Source organism: Podarcis muralis, chromosome 10 (genome assembly GCF_964188315.1).
Source record: "Podarcis muralis chromosome 10, rPodMur119.hap1.1, whole genome shotgun sequence".
Taxonomy (NCBI): Eukaryota; Metazoa; Chordata; class Lepidosauria; order Squamata; family Lacertidae; genus Podarcis; species Podarcis muralis.
Window position 1 is genome coordinate 39,567,984 of NC_135664.1, and position 27,879 is coordinate 39,595,862.

General features: G+C 43.9%; 1 protein-coding gene across 5 annotated transcripts in view; it reads right to left on the reverse strand.

Moving 5' to 3' along the window:
- Positions 1–26,447, reverse strand: part of KITLG (KIT ligand) — a 98,728-nt gene extending 72,281 nt beyond the window's left edge. The window contains exon 1 of one of the 5 annotated variants that reach the window (XM_028746081.2): positions 26,263–26,447. Coding sequence is in view for 4 of the 5 variants with exons in the window: in XM_077934800.1 (XP_077790926.1) it covers positions 9,457–9,471 (15 nt within the window). In the remaining variant the exon portion in view is untranslated. Of the gene's footprint in view, positions 1–9,456; positions 9,973–26,262 lie in introns of those variants that run through there. The other 4 variants (XM_077934800.1, XM_028746078.2, XM_077934798.1 and 1 more) reach the window with 4 other exon arrangements.
- Positions 26,448–27,879: the final 1,432 nt, after the last annotated feature.

Genomic DNA, 27,879 nt, shown 5'->3' on the forward strand with positions numbered 1-27,879 from the left:
TGTCTCAAGCATCGTTAGCTTTCTTACTAAAAGAAAATATGCAAGAACTCAACACTTATACAGTGGACACACATGATGTGGGGAAGAGATGAGGAGGCTCGTCATTGCAGCAAGTCCTTCTCCCAACCAACATCTGCTCACTTGGCTATTTGTGAAATCCTTATGTGTGCTCAAACTGTATGTTCATAGGATTTGTATGTGTATATTTCTGCTACACAATGTTGTCTCCTTTCATCCATAAGTGGAGGTGAGGAAAGTGTGTGTGTGTGTGAGAGAGAGAGAGGTTTGTTCCACAAATGTGAGGACACTCAAATCTATGCAGCCAAGGGAAAACATCCTGTGCCAAATACTCTCTACACTGAGGATAATCAATGTGATGCCCTATAGATGGTTTGTGACCCTGAATGCATCCCAAGTGCTCTCATGACCACCAGGCACTCACCAACTTTTCTGCACCGGAGCTACAGATTCATCCATCCATCCATCCATCCATCCATCTATCCAATGACTTCCAATGCATATAGGTGATCAGGAGCTGCCCAGAGAACTCCTGCTACAGGGCAGCTACATAAACACAGTTAAATAAATAAATAAATATGCTCTATTTAAATATATCAAAAGTGGACAAGTAGATAAAAATAAATGCTGGCGGTTTGCCTGACTGTTTTCCCAATTGTGCAGGCACACAACCTATGTGCATATGTACACATATGACACAGCCCCCCCACCTTTCATGTGCTCAACGTACCCAGGGGGCCAAATGAACAGGCTTTTATTTTACAATCACCTTTCTACCAACTGCCGCCAAATGGATAAGAGTCTTTGAGTCTCAGTGAAATTTGATTAGGAGCCCCTCAAACTTGTGAGTTGGTCACTCTGCTCTACAGCTTATCGCTTTGGCATTTCCCCATCTCCCAACCTTCAGCGCAAACCCTTGCTCTGATCTTGCCCATTAAGGGAATTTTATTGATGGATGGATTGAAATGATTGTTACACCACTTCTCATTTACAAAGAAATACTAAACTGGTTCGCATCGTAGCAACACAACACTGTTGGTATCTGGCTCTGATCTCAACAAGGACAGCATTCCACACGGTTGCACCACCAACAAAGAAGGCCCTCCTCTGGATGCCCAGCAGATGAACATAAAAAGATCCCTGCTGGATCCGGCCAAAGGCTCATCTAGTTCAGCATCCTCTTCTCACAAAGGGCTGCCAGATGCTCATGGGAAATCTGCAAACAGGACCCAAGTGCAGAAGCTGGGATGAACCTCTGCAGGTTATTTGGAAGAATAATGGAAGAATACTCAACTCAGTTGGCAACACCTGTCCTCCTCTTCCCCTAAACTGAGTAATCTGATTATTAAAAAAAAGGCAGTGCCAACTTGATCCTGTTTGCTCATTTATGCAGTTTTTACACCACTTAATTTAATAATTTAAAAACCCTAAGTGGTTTACATAAGCAATTACCAATGTCCCCAAGTTAAATTAAGCCAACAGAGCAAGCACACCTTTTCTCTGGTCTTCTCTTTCCTAGCAACCTGATGAGCCTGACCCAATTCTAGGAGTTGACTCAGAATTTGGGAAATTACTGGATAAACAACAACAAAAAACCCTCACCCTGTCACAAATATTCGGAAAGAGCCATCCATGGCGCACTCTTGGAATCCTGTTTAGCCTTGCATTTACAGCATCTACCTAGATGTTGATGTCCACCTCAACTACTGCTTCTTCATATCTCATAACCAAAGGTGGGTTACTCAGTTGCCACTCTCCATGCTATCCCAGAGTAATAAGAACACAAGAAGAGGTCTGCTAGATGAGCCAAAAGTCCTATCCAGTTCAGGATCCTGATTTCCACATTAATTATTTACCAGATGCCTCTGGGAAATCCTCAAGGAGGAGGAGCTCTTCTGAATTGACCTGTCTGGGTGTTAATGGCACTGCCACCGAACTCTATGGTTTGAGGGGCAGGGAAATATGAGAGAGATGGTTCTATGGTGGTTCCCTGGCTTTGGAATGACCTTCCCTCTGAAGTGCATTGTATGCCATTGTTGCACACAGTTTTTTCTCATTCCCTTGAAAAAAGCCATCTATGTAGGTAGCAGATGCCATATCCTGAGCAGCAACTTCCAGAAGTTAACTCTGCCCTATGTGTAAATACATCCTTGTGTCTGTCTTGAATGCTCCCTTATTCCACTTTGTTGGATCATCCCAGGTTCTAGCGTTATATGAGAGAGGAATAACGCCTTCTCTTTCTCCAAGCCACGCATCATTTTATAAACCTCCATGTCCCCCAATCATGAGTGAGAGAGAGAGAGAAAATAAATGCATTTATCTAACCACTGTAAGTCACTACAAAATGTGTACGGCAGACTCACAACTTTTGCTTCTTTAACATGCTCGATTGCAGATTTACATGGTTGGAGTCTGGCCAGCTGACATGGCACAAATTAAATGCATGCAAGGCACAGGAAGATCTTTTAGGCTCTTCACCTTGCGGGCTCTGGGAAGCTCTCACGAGATCTCACAGGGTCATCCAAGATCTTGCATGAGCCTTCCACAGTCTGCACGAGAGCTTCCAAAAGCCTAGTAAGCAAAGCAGAGACCTTAAAAGCTCTCCACCTTGGGGTGAGGTAGCAGCAGCAGAGCATGCTCAGTGTACCAGCTTCAGAAAGGAAGGGGTCCCTGCAGGGGGCAATTTCAGAGTTCTTTTGACTATACATGATTTCGGCTTTATGCACCACCCCTGGAACATAACCACTGTGCAAGTTGTGGGTCAGCTTGGATGGATTTTGCATGAAGCCAATGGAAAAGCAATTACCACTGTAGGAGATTGTTGTCCTTTTAACACCTTTGTCCACTCTCCCCACACACAAAATGATAGAATGCAAGGTGTCTCACCTCTGTTCCACCTTGTATTTTCCTGGTTTCCCTCCACACACTGCTTTTCACTAAACTTGATTTAGGTATGAAAGAGCCAAGAAGCTTCTATCCAGCATGCCTGAGGATAGGCCAGCTACTGTCATGAAAACCCAGTGGGTTTTATGCAACTAAGTCCAACACAGACCAGACCCACTGAAATGAATAAACCCAAGTTAGTCGTGTCCATTAATGTCAATGAGTCTACTTTGAGTAGGTTTAGCATTGAATACCACCCTGTATATCCTGAAAAGGAGTCAGAGGAGAGCCTCGGTAGGAGTGCAGGATATATGAAAAGACAAGACACAGAAAAATGAGCTGTAACTCTTGCACGCCAAAGCCACAGAAATGATTCCCAGGCCAGCAGTAGTGCAGACAAACTCTACGAACATGATAGAACGGAAGTTACTCACATCAAATCGCTTATAAACTGTATTTTGAAACAGTAACGTCTTCCCAACAAAACCATTGCGGTTAAGCTCCTATCTTCCCCACATATCTTAGAGGTTATTCTAAGCAGCCAGGAAAGCATTTTAGCCTGTATAACTCATGTTTTAAGAAACCTTGGTTGCAGATCTCCAACTAATTTCTTAGTAGCAGACCTGATGGCCTTCATGGATCAATGCCAAAATGAGTAGCTTGAGAATTACAACCTGTGGATGCTTGCAGTTTTAAAATCAATTATTCAATGAAGATTACATCTCTATGCTCCCCATACACATCCCCTCCAGCAGTTATTCAGTTCATTTCCAAATGAGTTTTTTAACTAATAAAAGAACTAATATTCACACTTATACAAGTTTCGGTCATTACAAAGACTTTGGATCAAAAATATTCTTTTTTATTTGCCAGATACGCCCCTTAAGTGCCCTATTAAAATAAGAAATTCATCAGTTTAATTAAAATGATAGGCATTTTTAAAATGACGTGCTAAGTAAATGGAAGGATGTGCAGAAATGAAGCTCTCCTTCAACATAATATTTATTCTGTCTCTCTTTCATGGTGGCATTGCCCCACAGCATTCAACAGAAAGAATGTGAACTGGTTTTATATGCTTTCTTTGTAGCAGGTGCCAATTTTTAATGCACGTTCAATTTTAACCTATGCATCCTATGTTGTACAACTCCTGAGCTGGCTTCCTGGATGGAATAACAGCTTCCCCTATGGCACTGTATAAAGATGGAATAACACCATGCATTGCTGAGTCATGCAAAAGCTACAACAACAGCAAGCTTCCAGCACAGGACTCTCAGGTCTATCATGGCTCATCCATCATTGAAATGTTGCATAAGGTGTTAGAACACTCATTTCAAGAACATGTGCCTGAATTAGATAATGGGGTTCTGCTGGAGTTATAAAAGAAATGAACCCTGCTAAAGGGTCACAGATTTTGTGCAGACAGTTGGGGTGCAAGAAGTCCTCTGAACTGTGGGAGGGTTGGTTGCAGCCATGGATTCCAAGGAAAATTCCCTCAGCACCAATTAAAGACACATTTATGTTTTTTCCAAAACCTAAGCACCAATACCAAAAAAAGATTTGGAAGCTTACTGCTGGTCCAAACCAAGCCCTGCAAAACAAAGCCAGAGGTTGGTTGGTTTTTTAAGGGGGAGGGAAGAAATTATCACTGAGTTTTAAACATAAGCATACAAAACAAATGGCCAGACACCAAGATCACACTTTATTGGTCTAGGATTATGCCTGCAAAAGTTAGGTGTCTCACTCTGGCTCACATAGAAACTGAAATCAAAGCCCAAACTTATTTCCAGCTCAGCTCTTTTGCATCTGGGCATAATCATTGAATCTTTGAACCTTCTCCTCTGATTCTCAAGGAGGTGCTGCCTCTCACCCCCAGGTGTCCTCTTTGGTATTCTTTTTATTATTAGGCTATTAGGAGAACAAAGTGGCATTTCAATACTACAGGGACTCAGCTAGACTGGTAAAGAGGAAGCGTTTTATATGTGTTGTATATGCAATATAACAATGTGACACCAGATGGTGCTGTGGAGTCCCGTCTTTTCCTACTGGGTTTCCCTGTACATTATGAGTTTACAACACGTTTAGCTGAATCACCCCCTTCATGGATCACTGCCTTGCCATGGCAAAGGGGCTTGAATAACTCCAAGAAGCTGTGAGCTATGCCATGCAGGGCCACCCAAGACGGGCAGGTCATAGCCGAGAGTTTAGACTAAATGTGATCCACCTGGAGAAGGAACTGGCAATCCACTCCAGTATTTTGCCAAGAAAACTCCATGGACATAAAAACGGAGAAGATTTGAGAAGAAAGTGAGAGTTTCCAAGGCATGCTCTGGTTCATGGGGTCAGGTCACAGAAAGTCAAACATGACTAAGACGACTAAACAAAAAGCTGAGTCACATCTTGGACACGTCTAGATCCAGACCAGGTCAGTAAGTTTAACTGCCCCTTTACGAGTGCAGCTCTCATTTCCCAAAGCAAAGATTGCTTTGTCACAAAAATTGGGCCTTTAAGAAGGCTTCTGAATCAAGTGCACAAGTCCTTCAAGTGGTATGGGAATATGGGTGTCTTGGTTTGTCTTGCAAGACATAATGACTATGATGGTGGTGGTGGTGATAATATCATCTTCCCTTTATTTCTGCTCTCCTTCAGGAAATATTCTGGTATGGTTTGCACTGCCTGCTTATTTCCAAAGATCCTCTTCAACAGCAAGAATGCTGCACTACCAGGACTGTCCTCGCTGAGAAGCCCTGAAGGTCATATAACTGCTGGCAATGAATGTACGCATTCAACAAAAGAAAGCTGTATTCTTTCTGCCTCTAGCTCTTTTCCACTACTAAGGTCTCCTAAAGTTTGCATGTCTAGCCAACAGGTCAAATTTCTGACGGGCTCTGGGCAGTTATCACCAAATTCATTATTATCCCTCATATTTCAATGCCTGACATACAGTTGGTGCAATCACTGCAGTATCTTTTTAAAACACACACACACACACACACACACACACACACACACACACACACACTTCTCCCAATATATTAGCTGCAGAATCGAATCTGTAAAAATAGGGGCTTTTTTGCAAGTCCAAAATTTTCTAAACTCATTCTCCCCTGCCCCCTTTTTTTCTTAAAACACGTTTCCGACAATTACTGTGAGAGCTTTAATGTTTTGAATGATAGGGTCAAAATTGTATAGATTTGCCTCTTGTACTAGTGTTTCTTTTAATAAACTTATCATCCTGCAAATCCTCTCACCCAAGTAATCCTTCAATGTGCTTACATCAGTGTGCTTACTGTAAATGAGTAGCTGAATGTTTGAATCCTACATGGTTAATTTAAAAGGCATTACTACAAAGACATTTTTGTAAAGACCATAACATATAATAAAATCTTGTACATACATGCTCAGTTCCCAGTTATGAAAAGTGTTTTCCAATATGATAAAAGTGGTGCCAGCTTACTTGGGTTCTTTCCTTTAAGTGTGGGAGGTCACAAACTACACATCAAGGCTGTTATAAATGAAGTTCTTCTCTTGCACATCAAACTACCTTATTCATATGCATCTGTTTTTCTAACTGTACCCCTAACCATAATAGAAGAGTTAAACTTCCACATTACGATATACTTGCATATTTGTATATATAAGCATGTTCATATCTGGCATATGTCCTATAATGAATTTTAAGGATTAAAAATCATAATAACAACAAAACTGGTGATCTTCTGTGTAAGTCATACCAGTTGCTCAAAAGCTTCATTTTTAAAGCCGGTCATAAATACACAGGTTTCACTGAGTTCAGTGGGACTTACTCCCATCAAGCATGCTTAGCATTAGAGCCTTAGGTTGCAATACGAAGCATGCTTGCTACGAACTAGGTCTTCCTGAACTCAGTACTGAACTCAGCAGGACTTACTTCCAAGAAAAGATGTTTGGATTCAAGCCGAAAATCTGACCTGAAATATTTAATACAAATTCCTAATGCAAAGACCTTGAAGCAGAAGCTATTCCCTTATCCAACTTGTTTCTCTCACCCCCTCCCTTTTTTCTTCAAAAAGTCATTGGGTAAAAATGTGACGGGAACAATAGAGCATATTACAGAAGCAAGATGAAAGGTATAAAACAATGGTTGACGTAGAATGATGCAGTGGCTGATTACATCACACTCCGAAGCCACCTAGAGGTCATTCAGTACAATCCCCCCTCTCCCCGGGTCAAAAGGCAGGCGCCTACTATCATCAACCTACATCCACACCTCAGGTGAAACATCCTCTGGTTTAATCCATTTCATTCGCACTCTGTTGCATGACACAAAGGGAGCAGGGGGAAATCAGGTGTGCTTGACTATCACCACCAGATTAGTTTCCACTTGCCTTGAGTGTGGAATGTTACTTTTTCTAAAGTGGGGAGAGGGGGGAGAGGCACTTCCTCTTCTTGCTTGAAGCCTCGTCTACTCTGATCTCTCCCGAAGGAATCAGACATTTGTTTTTGCCCTTCTCGGCTTAGATTAACATCTAACACTGTTCAGCAAGAAGAGAACAGATCTTTCGGCAAATGGCCCCCACCCTCCATTTTTTTCCAATGACAAAAATAAAAATATCGCTCTCAGCCTGACCACATCCCTGAAACTGAATTCCAGCTCACAAGAAGGCTGAGAGTGTGGTGGCGGCTGATGGATGCTTCTCTGCCAAGTCAAAACGGTGCCACAGGCCACCGTGAGGAACTCCTGAGCTCAGCCATATGACCCAGAGCACCAAGGCTAACTGCCTCCTTCCTCAGATTAATGGGATGAGATCTATCATGTCAGCTTTGCTGGAATCTGGAATGTTAACATTAACATTACATTAAAAATAAACTTTCCTTTTCCAAAGGACTCAGGTTCTAGTCTAGGAGTGAGATCTAGCCGGCATTGCCGTTTAAAGTTTTTATTTTTAAAGCAAATCCCTTGTCCTCATTACATTGCAACCAGCTTTTGGAAGAGCTTGTGAGTGCTCATTTAGTTCTAAGCAGATTCAGACACCTGGAAGTTTGCAGCATACAGCCTAACTCTGCACTTTGGGTACAAACCAGGCAATTAAAGGCCAACCACCCAACAGCCAAAGTTTGTAGGACTTTTACTTTCCAGTACTACAGTACTAAAAAGACTGTCAGAGATCAATCTAACCTGCAAATAGGTATTAAATCTTTCAGGGTGCCTAAGATCTCAGGCTCCCAAAATTAAGTGCTAAGTGTCACATAAAATACAGAGCCTCCCTGTTTCAGTCTTCTTGAGCAACCAATGGACTGATCTACCCAAGTGAATTTCCCTGATTCCCCCCTCCCACCTTATTTCCTTTCTTGCATCCACTGCATCCTTTCCCCTATTAGATACACATGAAAGACCTAAAATGGAATGAGCCAAGAGAGCAGCAGGTACCGAAGGAAGTTGGCAGGAAAGTAAGCACAGCTTTGCGATAAGGGGGTGGGGAAAGGAAAGAACCAGTTATGTGAAAACGTTAAACAAAACCAAATGCCATACAGTAAGGGAAAGTAGACACAACTTCTGCACACTACCCATTCCCTTTAAGTCACACTTTAAGCAGCTTACTGCAATTAGCAATAAAAAAATAAAAATAAATCCCAGAGCAATTATTTTCTGGTTCCTTTCTCTCCAAACACCTTATGCTTCATATATATGATACACTACCGGCCACTTGGACGCAACTTGGGAAGCAATAATGGAAGAGGGTTCTAATAAGCGCACATAGCTATGCATTAAGCAAGGTTGGGCAAGGAGAGAGAAATGGAAGTGTATTGGTGGTGACAGATGCAAGTGTACATGGAAGGGATGTGCACAGAACGGGAGGTTTGAATGAAGTTGCTGCAAGCCAGAAATAAGCAGCAGCATGTCTCTCTCCCAGCAAAATTTCAGTAGGGGCAGGTTCCGTGCGCCTGCTTGCCAACCTGCTTATCTCGTGTGTGCACTATTCACACCATCTGTAATACATCATCTATTAATAGTGCCCTATCAGTGCAGCAAGGAACTTTCCCTCGAAATTGCACAAAGGACAGTGCAGATAAGGAGAAAGGAACAGATAAGGGCAGCGTCTTGCTGCGCGAAACTCGGGAACAGCGCTGTCGTGGGGAAGGCGCCTTGGCGAGAAACGGACGCAGTGCTTCTGGGCCAGAGCAACCTGGCAGAGGGCTAGCTCATCATCAGCACATCCCAAGCGCTATAGGTCGATGCCCATCTGCTGGGAACCCAGAGACGACTTCCATGTCTGTGCCACCCGAATCCACGTGCAGGAAGTTAAGAGCTCCTGCTACGCTCCCGAGACTCAGACGCCTGTCAGCTCAGCATTCAGCGTGCACTCCGACAGCCCCGGGCAGGTCTCTCTCAGTTGAGACAAGTGCCCGAGGAAGGAAGGCAGCGCTACTCCGGCCTAAGAGCGGGTTCTCCGAGTTCCCTGAGCAATTGCTCTTTTCTGAGTCATCCGGAGAGGAGACCATCTCCCCGCCGCCGCCACCTATCCGTGCAAAAATATATACCACAAGAGCGCATAACTTCCCCCGTGCGATACTCACTTGTGCCTTCTTCATAAGGAAAGAGAGCGCTGCAATCCAGCCCCAGCAGCGGCGTGCAAACTCCGTTTAGCTGATGTGTAGCTCCTGCATGTTGCAAAGGCACCTAGTCCGCGCATTGGGCTTGCCCGGCGCCCTCGGTGGCTGCGCGTCTCCGCTCGCTCGCTCGCTTTCTCTTTTGCCCCCAGGCACGCAGGCGGCGGCGGCGCTGCTTGGCTCTGCACGGCCTCGGTGCTCTCGCAGCAAGCAGAGGCGGGGAGTGAAGCCCAAGCCGTCCTCTGAGCAGGGCTTTTATAGCTCCGAGCTGCCTCCCGCAGCAGCAGCAGCAGCAGCAATCCTGACAAGGAGGACACGCCTTTCTTGCGAGGCTTTCTTTGCCAGGGCGGGGGAAGCCCTGGGGAACTTCAGAGAGATGGAGCTCTCAAGAGCGGAATCAGGACACCAGGCTACAAGAGGGAGGCTTGCGCTGTGTGTCTGTCTGTCTGTCTGCCAGGCGGGCAGAAAAGAAAGGAGGGAAGTTATGGAGACGAGAGGGAGAGGTGGATTAAAGAAGCCCACTGCACCCTCTGTGGGTTTCCTTCCACATCACCTTCCCTGTCAGCATAAGGGACTGTCACATGTCATGAAGCAGTTGATTGACATTGATCAAGTGCTCTGGGCGATTACAAGGCCCTTGATGGCACATACAGTAGTGTGTGTGTGTGTGTGTGTGTGTGTGTGTGTGTGATTATTCGCCATGCTCCAATCTGAGACTTGCCATAAAATCTGGAGAAGAGGAGGAAGAGGCTCAGAAGACATTAAGAGGCAATTACAAGATCCAATAGACAGCATCCTAAAAAGCAGAGACATCACTTTGCCAACAAAGATCCATATAGTTCTAGCTATGGTTTTCCCAGTAGTGATGTATGGAAGTGAGAGCTGGACCATAAAGAAGGCTGATCGCCGAAGGATTGATGCTTTTGAATTATGGTGTTGGAGGAGACTCTTGAGAGTCCCATGGACTGCAAGAAGATCAAACCTCTCCATTCTTAAGGAAATCAGCCCTGAGTGCTCACTGGAAGGACAGATCCTGAAGCTGAGGCTCCAGTACTTTGGCCACCTCATGAGAAGAGGAGACTCCCTGGAAAAGACCCTGATGTTGGGAAAGATGGAGGGCGCAAGGAGAAGGGGACGACAGAGGACGAGATGGTTGGACAGTGTTCTCGAAGCTACCAGCATGAGTTTGACCAAACTGCGGGAGGCAGTGGAAGACAGAAGTGCCTGGCGTGCTCTGGTCCTTGGGGTCACGAAGAGTCAGACACGACTAAACAACAACACAAGATCCAAGGTGAATGCTGGGGTACATCTGATGAATCAATGGATTCAAAATACAAGGAAGGAGATTCTGACTAAACATTAGGAAGAACTTGCTGTTGGAAGGTGGAATGGACTCCCTCAGAAGGTGGCAGACTCTCTTTCATTGGAAGTTTTGAAGCCGAGGTTGGCTGTCTATCTGTCAGGGGTGCTTTAGCTGTGATTCCTGCACTGTAGAGGATTGGAGTAGATGACCCTTGGGAGCCTTCCAACTCTACAAGTCTGTGATTCTGTTATGTCATAATAAAAGGTCAGCCTTGCAGGTGCCACAAGACTGTATTTCTCCCCTTTTTTCCACAACAGCCTCTGAAAATTATCGCCATACACAGTGGAGGCAAATGTGGCCCTGCCCTACCAACTTCAGGCTGCCCTCATCCAGCTCCCACCTGCCTGTCTTCCAGCGAATTACACTGGCTATCAGTTTTCTCCTCCTCAATCGCAGTGTTGCCCTTGCAGAACTCAGTAGCAAGGAGGATGGGGGCAAAACTGGAATTGTTTGGCTCTGCCCATCATTGGCCCAGGCTCCACCTACTCTTGGCATACCTGACTCCCACCCCTCCAGCCCTGATGGTCACCAGCACCTTAGAGACCAACAAAGTTTGTCCTTGGTATAAGCTTTCATGTGCATGCACACTTTTCCAGATACACTGAAACAGAAGTCACCAGAACCTTATATACGGTATAGTGGGAAGGTGGGGTTCTTCTCAGGAGGGTAGTAGGAGATGGGTGATTGACTCAATTGGTATGGTAAACCTGTTGACAACTGTTAATGACTGCAATTAGTTCTACAGGAAAAAGCAAGGGATAGTATGCAGATGATTAGCATATGTAATGAGACAGGAATCTAATATCTCTATTAAGACCAGGTCTCTCCATAGTTTTCAGTTTAGTGATAAGTTGTAATTCAGCAACTTCTCTTTCAAGTGTTTCTGAAATTCTTTTGTAATAAGACAGCTGCTTTGAGATCCTGTATTGAATGTCCTGCTCCAATAAGGCCATTTTTACAGCTTTGTAGTCCCTACATGTGTACGGTTTATACTGGGGAAAAAATGTATTCCCCACCCCCACGGGAAGTAATTGGCTTTCTTTCCCACATTAACAGTATTGACTCATGTACAAAATCAGTAGCAGAGGCTCACATTCATTGTAAGGGCAATTTCACACGTCAGGCTTGATATATGGATGTAAAAATATGCATTGGCCAGAAGGCTCACTTCAATCTGTACAACAAAGAGTCCTCTTCCGCTTTCTCTTCCCTGTTAAAAATCTAAGCACCCTGTGAAAATGCTCTCAAGGGAGAGCAGTGCCTTAAGGATGCCCCCAACCACTTCCTTTTCTTTCAAGTGTATTTGAGCAATGGACATCCCTTTAAATACAGTAGTACCTTGGAAGCTCCTGCAGCCAATCAGAAGCCGTGGAAGCCCCATCAGACGTTCGGGTTCCAAAGAGCGTTCACAAACCCAAACACTCACTTCCAGGTTTGCGGCGTTCAGGAGCCAAAACGTTTGAGTACCAAAGCGTTCGGGATCCAAGGTATGACTGTATACCCATTGAAATAAAGTTCTTCGTTTCAACGAATTTACTTTGTGTGTGATTAATGGTGTGTTGAAGGTCATTGGCACACTTAAGATGGCAGATGGGTGGGCATCACCATCCCACAATACTTGGAGAGTGTCTGCCATTCTGAAAGGTGTGTAACCCATTTTAAAGATTATTTAACCTGTAGCATTTATCCTATAATGTCCTTGCCTAAGAGTGTTAAACAGTGTCCTGGGGCAGGAGGTGGATTAGGCACCCCTCCAAAAGAAAATTATAGCCTATGGACCCACTGATTTTGGGTGCAGCAAAACATTAACAAATAAATTTAACACTGTGCTGAAGTGGGAAGAGAGGTTTACATTTCTCCATGCAACCCAGCACTCTGAGGGAGAGGCAGATCATTCCCTCCCTAGTCACCAGATTCATCATTTTATGACAACCTCCTAGCTGATCTGCACAGGTTAGTTAAGGAGCGGGAACTGTGTACATGCCTGAGGGTATGCCTGCAAAAGTGGCAGTGGCAGACCTTGGCACCTCAAATTTCCATGGCGCCCTGTGCAACACCAAAATCTGTCCCCCTACCTCTGGTCTTCTGTTGGACTTCATAGCTGCAGCACCAGCAGTGACACCTCAGAAGCTCTGTGCCCAGTGTGACTGAACTGGTGGGGCGCCCCTAGATTCACCTTTGTCTGGGGTGGCCACTGCCCCTCAGAGGGTTGGCCAAGGGTGAATGCAGTCCATGGGCCAGAAAAGGTTAGCCACTTCTCCTTTAACTACTTTGTGAGGCTCATATAGAGGCATGCCCTACACACATATTCCTTTTTACAGTGCAAACTTAAGGTTGATAAGGAGAAACAGTTATGAGCTAGTTCCCCCCCTGAGTGCATTAACTTGGAGTGCAGGGATGAGATATTCTGTAGCTGATATTCTGTAGCTAATTTCCCCCAAAAAATGTGTCGCTGGGTTGAGCTTTAGAGAGGAAAGGAGGTCCACACCCACCTTGTTCAGAGATAAGAGAAGGAACTAATGTTTTGGGGTGGAGAAAAACATTTCCTCTAGAAAGAAAAAACATGCCATAATTTGCTGAAGGTGACAAGACCTTTCTTTTTCTAATTCACATTTTACTCCCAGTCCTGCTTAAGGCAAGTATATAACACTGATTCTGCCTTTGAAGTGCAGACTGTGAGCATTAAAAGCACACAATGTAATATTGCAATGTATCCCCAATCTCTAAAAAGAGTGCTCCTATTCAGAGTCTCAGCTACCTTGGAACCAACACCTAATCAACAAAGTAGTCATGTGTCCTACTTTACAGATGACAGTCCACTACTTTAGGGATGAGGAACATGCAGCCTCCTAGAGGTTGTTGGACACTAACTCCTTTCAGTTCTAGCCAGCAGTGCCAATGGACAAGGATGATGGGAGCTGTAGTCCAGCTATATCTGGAAAGTCACAGGTTCCGTACTCCTGATCCATTTGAAGGGCTATCCAATCAAGTTTGGTTTAAAGAATGGGGCAAAAGGTAAGTATGAATAAGTACTCAAAGTCTTCTCCACTGTGGTGATATGTATTGTGTTTCTGTTTAAATCACAATGATTATTTCCAAATTGGAGGGGATGTTTATTGCTTCCATGTCCCTCTGTTTTTTCCTCCCACCATCAACTAATTTCACAAACCATGTTGCTCCGACTCTCTCTCTAGCTACTTACTTTTACCCTAGTTCACATCACAGCCCCAAAACTCTACTTCAGACTCTGGCTTTCTCCATCTACGGTAACTATCTCTGAGTTGAAGGAGGGGGCGCGCCCATTTGTTGTCTCAAACAGAGCCCCCTTCCCTTTGTTCTCTTAATGGCCCATCACCCAGCCAATCAACACAGGGGCCAGGCTTAACACTTGCTGGATCCAGGGGTTAGAAAGGTCTCAACTCTCCCCAGCAACTCATAGCAATTCTTTTATAATTGTATTCAACCTACAGTACAACCAGTTTATTACTGACCAAGTTATCATGAGGAGGGGGCGGGCATCCTCCATCCATCACACTATCTCAACTCTGCTGTCCCCACACATTCACATGCAGATGACAAATCCAAACACAGAACATGCATGCAATCTTATTTATGTAGGCTAACACTGTGTGGTCAATTGCTAAATAAAATATTGCCTGATGTACCTAGGCTTTTATGTACACAGGCTATAAGTGGGATAGATATGCAGGGACAGTGCATTGCTCTGTGCAGTGAACCAGAAATGAAATCACCCAAACTGGCCCTGAGTCTTTTACAAATCTTGTCTCTCTAGAGCAGCGGTTCTCAACCTGTGGGTCCCCAGATGTTGATGGACTACAACTCCCATCATCCCTGAGCTCTGGCCTTGGCATGAGTAGGCAAACTAAGGCCCAGGGGCCATATCAGGCCCAATCGCCTTCGAAATCCGGCCCACAGACGGTCCAGGAATCAGCATGTTTTTAAATGAGTAGAATGTGTCCTTTTATTTAAAATGCATCTCTGGTTTATTTGTGGGGCATAGGAATTCATTCTCTTTTCTTCTTTTTTTCAAAATATAGTCCGGCCCCCCACAAGGTCTGATAGACAGTGGACTGGCCCCCTGCTAAACAAGTATGCTGACCCCTGCTCTACAGCAACTGCAGCACTGATTGTGGGTGATCCAAAAGTTCTGCCTCTACTGGGATTGGTGGGTGTTAAATTCAAATGTGACAGTTTACACATACCTGTTGTAGTCACGATTTGTACACCATCTCAAAACTGGCTGATGAGCTGAAGCTTGACATTTAGTGGTGCACTGGTGAGTTTAGCGTATCTTTTCTAAAACTTTCTTTCTCTAATGCTGTTGGCATCATGGCTGTGTTTGAAACATGAACAAATTCCTGAACACAGGAAGCTCGAGTCTCGCATGTTGCTATTTAGCCAATTCAGCACCTCTCAGGTTTCCTTGCAGCCACTCTTCTAAGCAATATTTATTTTTATTTTCTCACACAAAGGGTTGGCCTCTTGTGTTTCAAGAAACTTTGTTGGGGCGGGGGAGGCGTTGCGGGTGGAAGAGTGGTATTGATATCCTCTCTGAAATGAAGTCCACAGAGATAGCAACATCATGTTCTTCATGTCATTCATCTGGTGATAATGGTGTCTGTAGCAGTGCTGTTGAAAGACTATCTGTTGTCATTAGCTCTTTCCCAGGGAAGCGTACTGCTTTATAAGGGAATTTTGTCATCCTGAGATTAAATCTTTGGATCTCTTGGGAGAAGTTTGTGAAGAGATCTGACTCTAGAAAGGACATAAGTGGCTGTTTGTAAGGTGAACGGAACTCTGGGAACCTATGGGAGCTTTTCTCCCAATATTAATTGCCACTAAATATAAAGCATGGTGGAAGCACAGATTTTTACGTCAATCAGGGCAAGAGAGAGGAGGCAGGGAGAGGGAACTTCAGGCCCTCCAACCAACACCTTCCCCTAGGCCACACCTGCCACCAGCCATCCTTTACGTTCCAAATGTCTCTTGCTTGCCTGGATGGAACATAGAAAGGGATGAGCATATGCTCTATCTGTACACAATTTATATTTGTTGAGTGGACTAGGACCTGGGAGACTAGCAAATTCCCCTCAAATCCTATATTGCCTGGAGCTGAGAGGCCACCACCTGCTGTTTCACCTTCCCCCACAAAAAGCCAAACTGAAGATTATAATTGTTCAAAGTCAAACCTCAGGCACTGGTGAAGGAAGAGGAGTGCAGGGGGAGCACACCGCCCCTGCCAGCGCGATCCTCAGGGTGCCATCATGGCTGCCCCCCTCCGCCCATGCTGGACACCCCACCCCCCTCAGATGGCGAGTCCCGCCCCTGCCTGCTCTCTGCGCCCTGTTGCCGGAGCATGAAGCTCCGCCACTGACCTCAGGCCTAGGTATGGAATGTGGCACTCCCAGCCTCTCTGCTCAGGACTGCCCTCAGGATTTATCTTGGCTGTGTGCCAGTGCTTTGGCCAGCTTGCAATGTGTTCTAGAACTGTCGTAACGCCTCTTCGTTGCCTTGATGGAGAGGGGAATTGGTGTAGAAATTTCTCACTTTTGCATGCAACAGAAGGTAAGTGTTACATCCATTGTTCCACCTCCTTTTGCCTCTGGTTCCACCTCCTACTAGCACGTGGCCCCTATGAGGTTGCCGATGAAGGAAAGTGGCCCTCAGTTTCCCACCCATGGTCTAGCTAGCTTACTGAGATATGGGTCTTATTTATGTAATATGCAAGGAATCTAAATTGGTTATCTCCTGATGCTAATCATTTCTCTGAGAGGAAAAAGTATTGTCGCATTCTTGATGTTAACACACAATGTTGAAAAGGCTTAGAAATGGAGGTGCTTTCTTTTGTTTCCCCTGATTTATCTAGGAGAAGGGTTACAACCAGGGCTTTTTTTCCAGCTGGAACTCACTGGAACTCAGTTCTGACATCCTCTTAGGTAGGTACCATTGCCTTTATAAGAGAACAAGGGAGGAGTTTATGGTGAGTTCTGCACCTCTTTTCATAGCACTGGTTAGAACTATATAAAAGTAAAAAAAGGTAAAGGTAAAGGACCCCTGGACAGTTAAGTCCAGTCAAAGGTGACTATGGAGTTGCAGTGCTCATCTCACTTTCAGGCTGAGGGAGCCATTTGTCCACAGACAGCTTTCCGGGTCGTGTGGCCAGCATGACCAAACTGCTTCTGGTGCAACGGAACACCGTGATGGAAACCAGAGTGCACGGAAAATCTGTTTACCTTTCCTCCACAGCAGTACCTATTTATCTACTTGCACTGGTGTGCTTTTGAACTGCAAGGTTGGCAGGGGCTCCACCAAAAGGTCTCTCCTTAAATAACTCAGCTGAACGTGCTTCAAATCAGCTGAATACACGAAGGTAAGGAGAGAAGGGAGCAGGATTGGTGCACACAGGGACCCATGCCCTCTACCTAGTTTGTGCCCCCAAGCATTCAGCTAAAAGCTACTACAGACCTCACTGATAATACAGTGGTACCTCGGGTTACATACGCTTCAGGTTACATATGCTTCAGGTTACAGACTCTGCTAACTCAGAAATAGTACCTCAGGTAAAGAACTTTGCTTCAGGATGAGAAAAGAAATTGTGCTTCTGTGGCACGGCAGCAGTGGGAGGCCCCATTAGCTAAAGTGGTGCTTCAGATTAAGAACAGTTTCAGGTTAAGAACAGACCTCTAGAACGAATTAAGTTCTTAACCCGAGGTACCACTGTACTGAGCCTTTTGAGGGAAATATATATATTTAACCACAGCTCTTGACAGGAATGCCCTCTGCTGCAGTGGGAAGAGACTATCTAGATACCATTGTGTTAATGGGTGAAGTCAGTTTGCTGTTCCACAGTTCCAACAGGACATCAACATCACAGGCTATTCAGTACATTCTCAGAATCCAGTCAGCTCTAGGAAACCTTTCTAGGACTCACCAACCCGACATGTCTCCTTTAGTAGAGAATGCTGCTTCCCATTGTCTGTTACACAATTCCCTTTCATAACTAGCTGGCTCAGAGGAAAATATTGAATAATGTAGTAGTAATGCTTATGAAACTGAATGAAATGTGTGAGAAATCTGACACTTATCTACATGCTGCAGGGATGTTTACCATTGGAAACAACATTGTTATGAGTTTGTTGGTGCCAGAGTTTGTCAGTGCAAGACACCAAAAATTCCTGGATTTATTAAGTTTTGGGGTTAACCAATGCTTGGAGTATTAAGATGAGCCACCAGACGCTGAATTTAGCAGTGTCAAAATACAGGCTGAACCAGTTTTTCCGTTTTCAGGAAATTGTTTGAGATATGGGACATCAGCAAAGCAGAGACTCTGTGTCAGTCAGAAAATTGGAGAAGTCCCTTACCAAGCTCTAAGATCGTTAGTCAGAAGACAGTGACAGAGTTTTAGTTAGGAGAAAGTTTTTATGATTTCATTTGGCTGTGGTATGATTGAGGGAACAGGGTGTCAGTCTGTTAAATGTGTCAAGCTGGAGAAGGGGCATAAAACACAGTGTGGCTAAGTTTGGATCCAAGGTAGCAGCAGTGTGAGAAACAAGACCCTTTTGGAGTGTAATGCTAAAAAAGCCCCTCCACTGTAGGCTCAGGTTGTATATAAACCATATATCATAAAGACACCACAGTCTCTACTGTGCCTCAGTTGCTGAGGAAACACAAACCCTGTGTAAATACCTGGAACCCTGGAATCTCACACTGCAAAGAGATGGGTGGCATGTAACACTGGTGTCAGAAGTGGGATTTGTGTTTTGTGGAGAAAAGGCCTGAGAGCAAGGTGTGCCTGAGCCAAAATGAAGGGAAGGATAGCAGCACTCCTTGAGCAGCTTGAGAGAAGGGAGCAGTGACAAAGCCTCCTGTTCGACAAGATACACCAGCAGCAAGGCCAGTGGCCTGATAGAACATGCCAGCTGCTGATGAAGTGGATGAGAATCCTCTATGAAGATGCCTGATGAGGACATCAAAAGTGACCCAGTAGACCAGGTGTGAGGCAGCCAGATGGAAGGGGGGCTGAGGAGATGGTTGGATGACGCTGAAGAGCTGTTGGCTGGAAATGAAGAGCTGCTGCTAATTGATTTCTCTACTCCCTGGGAGCCTGCTGTGGAAAGAGGGCAGGAGGAAGAAACAACATTCTCTGTTGTGTTTCATTTCCTAAGGAAACATGAACCTTGGGTAAGTGCTTGGACCCCTGGAATCTCACACCACTCAGAGACTGGGGTGGCATGTAACAATATTTAAGGCAGTAAACAAGCATGAGCCTGTAAGGATGGTACCATTAAAACTCATATTGTGCCTCTTAGCCTAGTTGAGATAACCAAGCAAGTGAGCTTAGTATAGCCTGATATTATTTAAAATTCAGAATTAAAACAGAATTGCATTCTTTAGGGACAAAGGCCAGGGTGAAGAGGTGTACCTTCAGCATTCTCACAAAGCCATACAGTGAAGAAGCCAGATGCACCTGCCACCTCTGTGTGGCAGGTGGGGGTGGAAAGGCACAACTGAGGGGCTGCCTCAGAAAATGGCCTCTCTTGGGTCACTCCACCCCTGAGCTTCTGAGCATAATACCAAGGAGATGGTAAACCTTCCCTTCTGCCCATGCCACAGTCAAAATGAAAATTCACCTCCCCTGCCCTTAAACAATGGGAGCTTCCTTTCCAGGGTTAATAGTTGTAAGAGAAGATTTCTGTTTGAGCTACAGCATTTGAGGAAATCCCTGGGTAAGTACTGATGCTCACCTGACCCATGTAATCAACACTGTGTTGCACATTAGTTGTGTCTGTATCATCCATCATACCAGAATGTTCAAATGACGCACACAGCACATTGGAACAATGACTGGTGGAATCAGTTACGTTCCACACACGATTTACAAAAGTGTTGGCAATTTGTTATCCTGAACCACATTATTTTTGCTTAATGAAGTACAAAGTTCTGCCACATCAGAACTTGGGGAAAGGATGATGCAAATACTGCTTTAATTCTATTGAAGTCAATGGAACTAAAGGCAGTAGAAATTGAATGCAGTTTGTTTCACAGAGATGTTGCTGCCTTTAAAATTCTCAGCATTTACTTTAATAGGGATACACTGGTTTAAAACAAAGCACCACCAATTAAATGTGCTAACTCTTATTAATTGCTTGTTAATTAAACTGTCGGCATGTTAAGAGTGCAAACATCTATCATCTTCACAAGAGCACTTCAAGGTAGCTAGATTGTTTTACTTTTATTTTTCTTATTACATTTTCCAGAATAAGAACACCTTGGCTTTCCAAGGTGATCTAATGATAGTATTTATGGGGTTCGCCTTTTTTTTTTTAAGTATTGAAAGCATTTCACATACATTAGTACAATTCAACCTCTCAAAGTTGTAAGCTAGGTCAACATTATTATCTCTTTAGAAAAGATGGTGCTTCAGGCTGAGAGACGGTACCTCAGCTAAGGCCACCGGTTAGAGTAACCATCTAGCCTCCTGTACAAAGGCCAGACCTCTATTTGAAGTAATGCCCAGTCCAAATCTAGTTTCAAAGATAACTATTAGTAGGAAAAGCAGCCAGGCCCTTGAACTTGCCCATCAAGAGCACCTGAACAGCAGACTGAGCAAGTAGAAAGGTCAATCAGTCCAAGTCTTCCCCACCGTGGTGAGATGTACTGCCATTTTTAATCAAAACACTATTTCTAAATCTGCATATTCAAATATTATGCAGATCACCACCGTCTTTTTTCTTCTGTTTTGGTGCCGCATAAGCAGCTGCTCTGACGCTAGTGAATTTATAGCAGAAGCATGACTTGAATCAGGGACTTCCTGCTTTATTTCTCAGTCTGTTTCTTAAAATCCAACTGGACAATCCTTCCTTGCCTCTGTTTGCAGCCAGCTGAGCACCTGACATTACAGTGGTACCTCTGGTTCCGGAGGTCTGTTCTTAACCTGACACCATTCTTAACCTGAGGTACCACTTTAGCTAATGGGGTCTCCTGCTGCTGCCGCACCGCCAGTGTGCGATTTCTGTTCTCATCCTGAGGTAAAGTTCTTAACCTGAGGTACTACTTCCGGGTTAGCGGAGTCTGTAACCAGAAGTGTTTGTAACCCGAGGTACCACTGTATTGCTCTTTTCCAAGGCAGTTGAGGAAGGGGGGAGGGTTATGAGAGGGAACCATTGGCACTCCCATAATAGACACATGGAACATCTTTTCCAGCTGTGGGTTGTAGTACCCCAAATTCAGATCTCTGAAAGGAAAAAGACACCCTGTGCATCTTGTGGGAAATGGCAATCAAATATAACTAACAAGCTTATGGCTAGTTAATGCAAAAAGGGCTTAAGACCACAGAACTGTATTCCTAGACTCAGTTGGGCCATGTTCTGCCACCTCCAGCGAGGAAGGAAGCAAAACTTCCTTTGTTCACTTTCCTCTACTATGTGAAGCTGACCAGGCAACATGTCTCGGCTTGATCGCTTCAAACCCAGACCACATGCTCAGAAATATTTTTCTGTATTTTGTAACCCAATAATTTTCTACCTGTGTTCCTCTTGCTGCTGCATGGAATAACACATGAATCTGACCTTTGGAATTTGTATGTAAAGTATTTACATTTACTAATGGTCTGTTCATTGCAAAAGAGGTAGAAATGGGGAAGGTGCCTTATTCAGACTAAATGGGATATTAAAAGGGTCAAACATCCTATATTCATAACGCTTCATGGTCGCTACACATTTTATGACTTTTATGACTGGGGTTCTATTACTGAAGAGTGCATTTAGCCCCATGCTTTGGATCTAGGGATCCAGCCAATTCTTTTACCGATTACCACACATAGACAATCTATAGATTTCATCCATCACATTTGTGGTAGAACAGGAGACAGAGAGACAGGCAGAGGGAGGGAGGGAGGGAGGAATTGGCTATACTTGTGCTAAGGAATGCTTGGGTCATGTTCATGTACTCTCTGCCAATTCATGCCAACTCTTTCATGGTGCTTAAAGTTTATTTTTAGCTGTTCTATGGCTCCTCCTAAGAGATGAACCTGTTTCAGTATTAAAAACACACAAAAACAGCCTCTAGCTAGATTTGGTTTCTGTTCCCACGTTGACTTCTGATGCTCAGTTCAGGATGAACCAACAAAATGTTGCATCAAGGAGAAAACAAAATGTATTTTTAGAAACAGGTGTCAGTGCTTCTTGATAAAAGATATGACTTCCTGAAACCCTGTGACCATATATGTATGTCTGTATGTATGAACTAGAATTGTGATCAAGAGTTTTAAAAAAGAAACCCGAAGCAAAGGGGAGCAATCCAGACTGGGAGCAGTAAAGTCCAGAAAGAAGTTATAGTAATCTAAAACTAAGTTATAGTAATCACTTAGAAATACAGTGGTACCTCAGGTTACATATGCTTCAGGTTACATACGCTTCAGGTTACATACTCCGCTAACCCAGAAATAGTGCTTCAGGTTAAGAACTTTGCTTCAGGTTGAGAACAGAAATCGTGCTTTGGCAGCAGCAGGAGGCCCCATTAGCTAAAGTGGTGCTTCAGGTTAAGAACAGTTTCAAGTTAAGTATGGACCTCCAGAACGAATTACTTAACCCGAGGTACCACTGTAAACTGGGACACCCACCAAATTTGATAGTTCTAAAAGGAAGAAATTGAATGATGTAATCCACAAATTGTATTAAGGCTATGAAAAGAGACAGAAGAAGGTGTAACTATTGCAGACGAAACCCAAACATCTAATTTATTTCTCTATTCTTTCTTGCTGGAGGGGAAAGGGTCTGGAAGGGGACTCCCCCTTTGTAGTCAGCTTTCCTCAGGAGTTGCTCTACAGACTGACCTTTCTAGGAGATAAGAAGCCACAAACTATATGTGGGATATATAGTCTGTTGAAAATAATACCTAAAGTGAGAATGTGAAAGAGTTGCTGGTTATTGTTGTTGTTTCACATTCTCAGATGGTATGGGAAGATGTTGTTGTGTGTGTGCCTGCCATAAATTTTGAGAAGTCATTTTGTCCATTATTCTTGGATCTGGACTTTGAAGAGAATCTGTGTTCTCCTCTCATTTCTTTAATTTACAGACCCCAGTGCTTCATTTTTCTGCAGAAAAAAAAATAGTTACAGTGGTACCTCGGGTTAAGAACTTAATTCGTTCTGGAGGTCTGTTCTTAACCTGAAACTGTTCTTAACGTGAGGTACCACTTTAGCTAATGGGGCCTCCCGCTGCTGTTGCGCCTCCACCGCACGATTTCTGTTCTCATCCTGAAGCAAAGTTCTTATTTCTGGGTTAGCGGAGTCTGTAACCTGAAGCATCTGTAACCTGAAGCGTGTGTAACCTGAGGTACCATTGTACTTAAGTTCATTAATAGCAATGATTGTATACCAATTGCAAATGCAATAATTTAGGCAAGCTTGGAGTTTGCAAACTGAATTTTTTTTGTGCTTAGTAATTTTTCTATATTTTCCCCTGGAAAATGCCTCCACAAATATATCCACCTTTAGACTCTTGTTAAAAATGCAGAGATCAGGACAGAGCCCAGAGAGCGGGTGTGATGTTGGGCACAGAGCCAGCAGAAGGTCCTGCTTCCTTTTAATCATGGTGCCTCTTCATGCAAATAAGATGCAAAGGAACACCTAGTCCCCAATTTCCAGATGAAACCAGTGAACCATGTTTCCTGAAGTCCATGTTCTCCTTGTCCTAAGACTGTAGACCAAAACCTTTGCTCTAGCTCCATTGTTGCTTCTTAAACTATATCTTTTGCATCGGGTAAGAAATAAGTACTTGTCTGTTAGATGACAGGGCGCTGTTGTCCATAGTACCTGAGGGCAGCCAGTTAGCTTAGAGGGCACTGGGTACACAAAACTCTGCTCTCCAGCAGCTTGTTTCTCCTTCCTGCTCCTGTAGTATCTGTCACCTGAGGCCGTTTTCAGAGACAATTGTTCTCAGAGTCAACCCCATGTACTACATATTACGATAGCCAAGCTGAAAAGCCATCAAAACATATCGAGCAGAGACGACACACACACACACACACCATTTCCAGAAAGGTGAACAGCTGGTGTATTACCTTTGGTTGATGTAAATTAGGTGTGGGGCACAGAATCTGGTTGACAGGCTGGATCTTGAAGTTCCTCACCCTCCATGAACCACTTTGGGAAGGGGGCAAGGCTTTCAATAACCTGATACCTCCATGATTGTAGGTGGCTCAACTTCAAAGGAGAGATTTGGGGACACACTCTAAGGATGCATACAGACATGGAGCTTATTGCATTAGTATTTTTGGATGCAATGGTAGCATTTCTGCCCCAGTTTCTACTTTTCCTTTTACCTTGCAGTACCTGTTGGAACTGTAGCCTTTTGATTGATAGTCCGCCATGTCATACTCAATTTCACTCACAGCAATGGGTGTGGTGTGACACAGCAGCAAATGTCCTCAAACAATGTCACCACCCTTCACCCTTTCTTTGCAATCACACTTCTGTTTCCCCATGATTCATCACAAAGTATGCCAAAATGCCATCCAAAACTTCCATTTCAGGAGTGGTGAGACAGATCCATGAAAACCATGGGAAACGTACAGTGCAAAACTCCCACGATATTCCAGGTTTCAGGGGCTGCAAACAGATTTTGTTCTGGAAACAATAAGCTTCTGCTAAATTCTGCTAGATTTCCAGAGGTGGGTTTTCTGTCCTGCGCAAGATCACATAAAATGGGGGAATTAACAGGGAAGGAAATGTTGATAAGTTCCCGCTGCACTCCGAAAGCTTCAGGGATAGCCGCCTGAAGCCTCCAGAGCGCAGCGGGAGGTCCCACTGCGCTCCGGAGGCTTCGGGTTCCTTTTGCTGAAGCCGGGAGAGCAAGACTCTCCTGGCTTCAGTAGAGAGGGAGAGCTGTGCAGCGCCGCTTCAGCCAAGCGGGAGGAGAAATGGAAAGGGCTCCGTTTCTCTTGCTGCTTCGCTGAAGGGGTGCTGAGCAGAGAGGGGGAGAATTTTTTTTTCTTGTTCTCCCCCTCTAAAACAGGGTGCATCCTATAGAGTGAAAAATGCGGTACATCCAGAAATAGCTCTGTGAAAAGCTGAAATTTTCAATTGCTTATGTGAAAGCAAAGAATATGAGTATCTCATATTTGTGTGGCTGATAGTATTCATGTGTAAACCAAAACCAAAACAGGTTGTAACCTAAGGTGCACTTGGGTCCCTCAAAAAATGAAGCCCCCAATGGGGGGGCCTCAAAAAAAAATTGGGGCCTCAAAAACAAATTGTTCGTAATCCCAAAAAAATTGGGTTGTAATCCAAAAAAAGTTTGCAAACCAGGACACGTACTTCCGGGTTTGACGTGTTTGTAATCCAAAACGTTTGCAAACCAAGGTACCACTGTACCATGATTAACCAAGTGCCCAGGTGGACACCACAGTAATAGGACAGAGATGTTATACTTACATGGACTTTGTATGGCTTTACCCTGGGGCAAAGCTATGCCTATAAGGCAGAATTTCACCCTTATTTACAAAGAACTTAAAAGAAAAGTAATCATGTAGCAGAAACTCAGTTAAAGAATGCTGTGAAAGTTAAAAGAGACCTATCAAACCTGTTCTGGTCCTTGTAAAATATTTAAAGATAGAGTCAATGATGAAAGATTTTGCAGAGCCTTAAGTATTTCTTCCAACCACCCATTGCTTTTCCTAAAACTGAAAACAGAACATGTAAATTTTAATATAATCTGTTTTCAGTAACAGGTTTGTCTCTCACAGTTGCTTCATTATACTAAATTTTAGTATAATGAAGTAGCAACCCAGTCAGATAGATGGGGTATAAATAATAGCACTTGTTTGATTTTTTTATTATTATTATTATTATTATTATTGAATAGGGTGTCCCAATTTTCTTCAAAGAAATGTTGAAAGGTATGTAACGTCAATCCCAGGGTGGGTTACAGCATTGTGTGTGTGTGTGTGTGTGTGTGTGTGTGTGTGTGTGTGTGTGTGTAACATGATAAGGTTACCAGATGTCCCCGTTTCCCAGGGACAGTCCCCAGATTTACAAATCAGTCCCCTGACAAAATCCATCTATTTAGTAGAAAGTTGAAAAGCATCCCTGGATTCATTGAAAAAAAAATCTGGTAACCTTATAACATGACCAAATAAGCAATCTGAAAAAATCAAACTACTACAACAATGGATTACAGTAGCACGAGGATGACAAAATATCTCCTACAGTCAAGCGAACCAAATGCCTGCATAAATAAAAAATGTCTTTCCCAGACACCTAAAACCCACCAGGGTTAAATTTGAAATACTGTATATAATATAGTTTCACAAATTAAAAACAGTCACTACAATATAAATAGAAATACACCATATCAGATAAGACAATTTTGACAATGTGAGCCACATACCTGTTTTCAATCTGCTTTCTAGGTTTTAGCTATTGGTGGGCAGCTTCAAGGCCCACCTACCCTTTCTTCTTATGGTTTTTTATCAGGACCAGAGGACCCTTCAAATAGGGGACTCTCCTCTGCATAGGACGAGAGAGAGCCACTCTAAATTAAGGCTTAGTTGAGTTCTGTGAATTAACACACACACAAACACCACAATTGGGCTTGAATGGAGAGTTAAATATTCTCAAAGCAAACTTTCTGTGAACTTTGTGCCTCGTTAAGTTAAAAATTACTCTCAAATGTCCAAGTTAATGGAGGAATCCCTTGAGAACATCTGGGTTACAGGTGCTGGCTGAGGGTGTCTATTCTTCCCCCCCTTTCCAGGTTATGAAGAAAAATGAATGAAAAGATATATGTGTGCAGAGACACTTTAATAAGTTTTGAGGTCAATAGTGAAATGGACTGAAACTGAGCTGTGTAACAGATCAAAATGAGGAAGGGGAAAATGAGTATGAGAGAGAGAGTGTGTGTAACTTCAACAAGCAAGAGGGCGTGATAGGTATAAGCACTGCTTTAAGGTGGAGCTAGCTGATTTTCTTCGTGATATTTAAGAAGGAATGCTGTATGACATACTGTGCGTATAATGTTTTAGTATGCCACCTGCAGACGTCATAAAATGACCTCCTGTACCTGTGTATTCCTTCTTCCTGAAGTGCTTGAGATGCTTGCAGCTGAATGTGGCATAAAAGAAAGTATGAAAGTGATAGTGAACACTGTTCTAATCTTGAATGTATTACCTTCCTTATTGGCCTCTCTCCCCTGCTTGGGGGTTCAGTTCTCACCTTTTGCCCAGGGCAGCACAGATTCGTACATTCCCTCCTTCATAAACACAACACACAACCCAGCCTCTTGTTTCCTGTATTAGCCTCCAGAGAAGGGAGGTGCCCTTCCCCAGCAGAAACACAAATATCAATGACTAGAGCTCATATCGCTCTCCTCTTTCCTTGTCTGATTCTCCTGGCAAGGGTTAACTTTGCTCCCAATACTGCTGTTGTTCACTAACCCTTCAACAGCCCTGGTCCTTTCCTGCGAGCAAAAAGGCACAATGGTTTGGATTGGCTTATATCAGGGTGAAGAGATGGATACAGCCAGTGGGACAGCTCCTGGACTTCTTCTCCCTCTCCCCCGCCATGGGCTACCTTGGCAGGTGGGCAGGGGTACCCACTTGCAAATCAACTGATGTCACCATGGACTCAGCTGATAGAACTTCATTCCTTTGCAACCGTGGCTTGCACAAAAAAGGTTTTTTGTTTTGCAGCCCACCATAACCTCAAGCTGGGGCTGCAAAGAATCCATCTTCCTTAACAGGCATGGTTCAAGCTGCAAAGGAAGATTCTTTGCATCTCTGGCTAGAATTCAAGATGGGTTGCAGAGGAAGAATTTGCAGTGAAATTTTGCTGTCTAAAGTTGCCACTTTAAAAATTGGGCAGCTTTCCCCATCACTGCCTGGTTTTGCGCCCCCCCCCCCCCACACACAGTTCATTTTATGTGCAACTCACTGTTAATGCTAGAGTTTAGCTAGTGCAAGAAGAGAGCTATGGAATTCAATTATATTTTAGAGAGTGTGGAAATGCC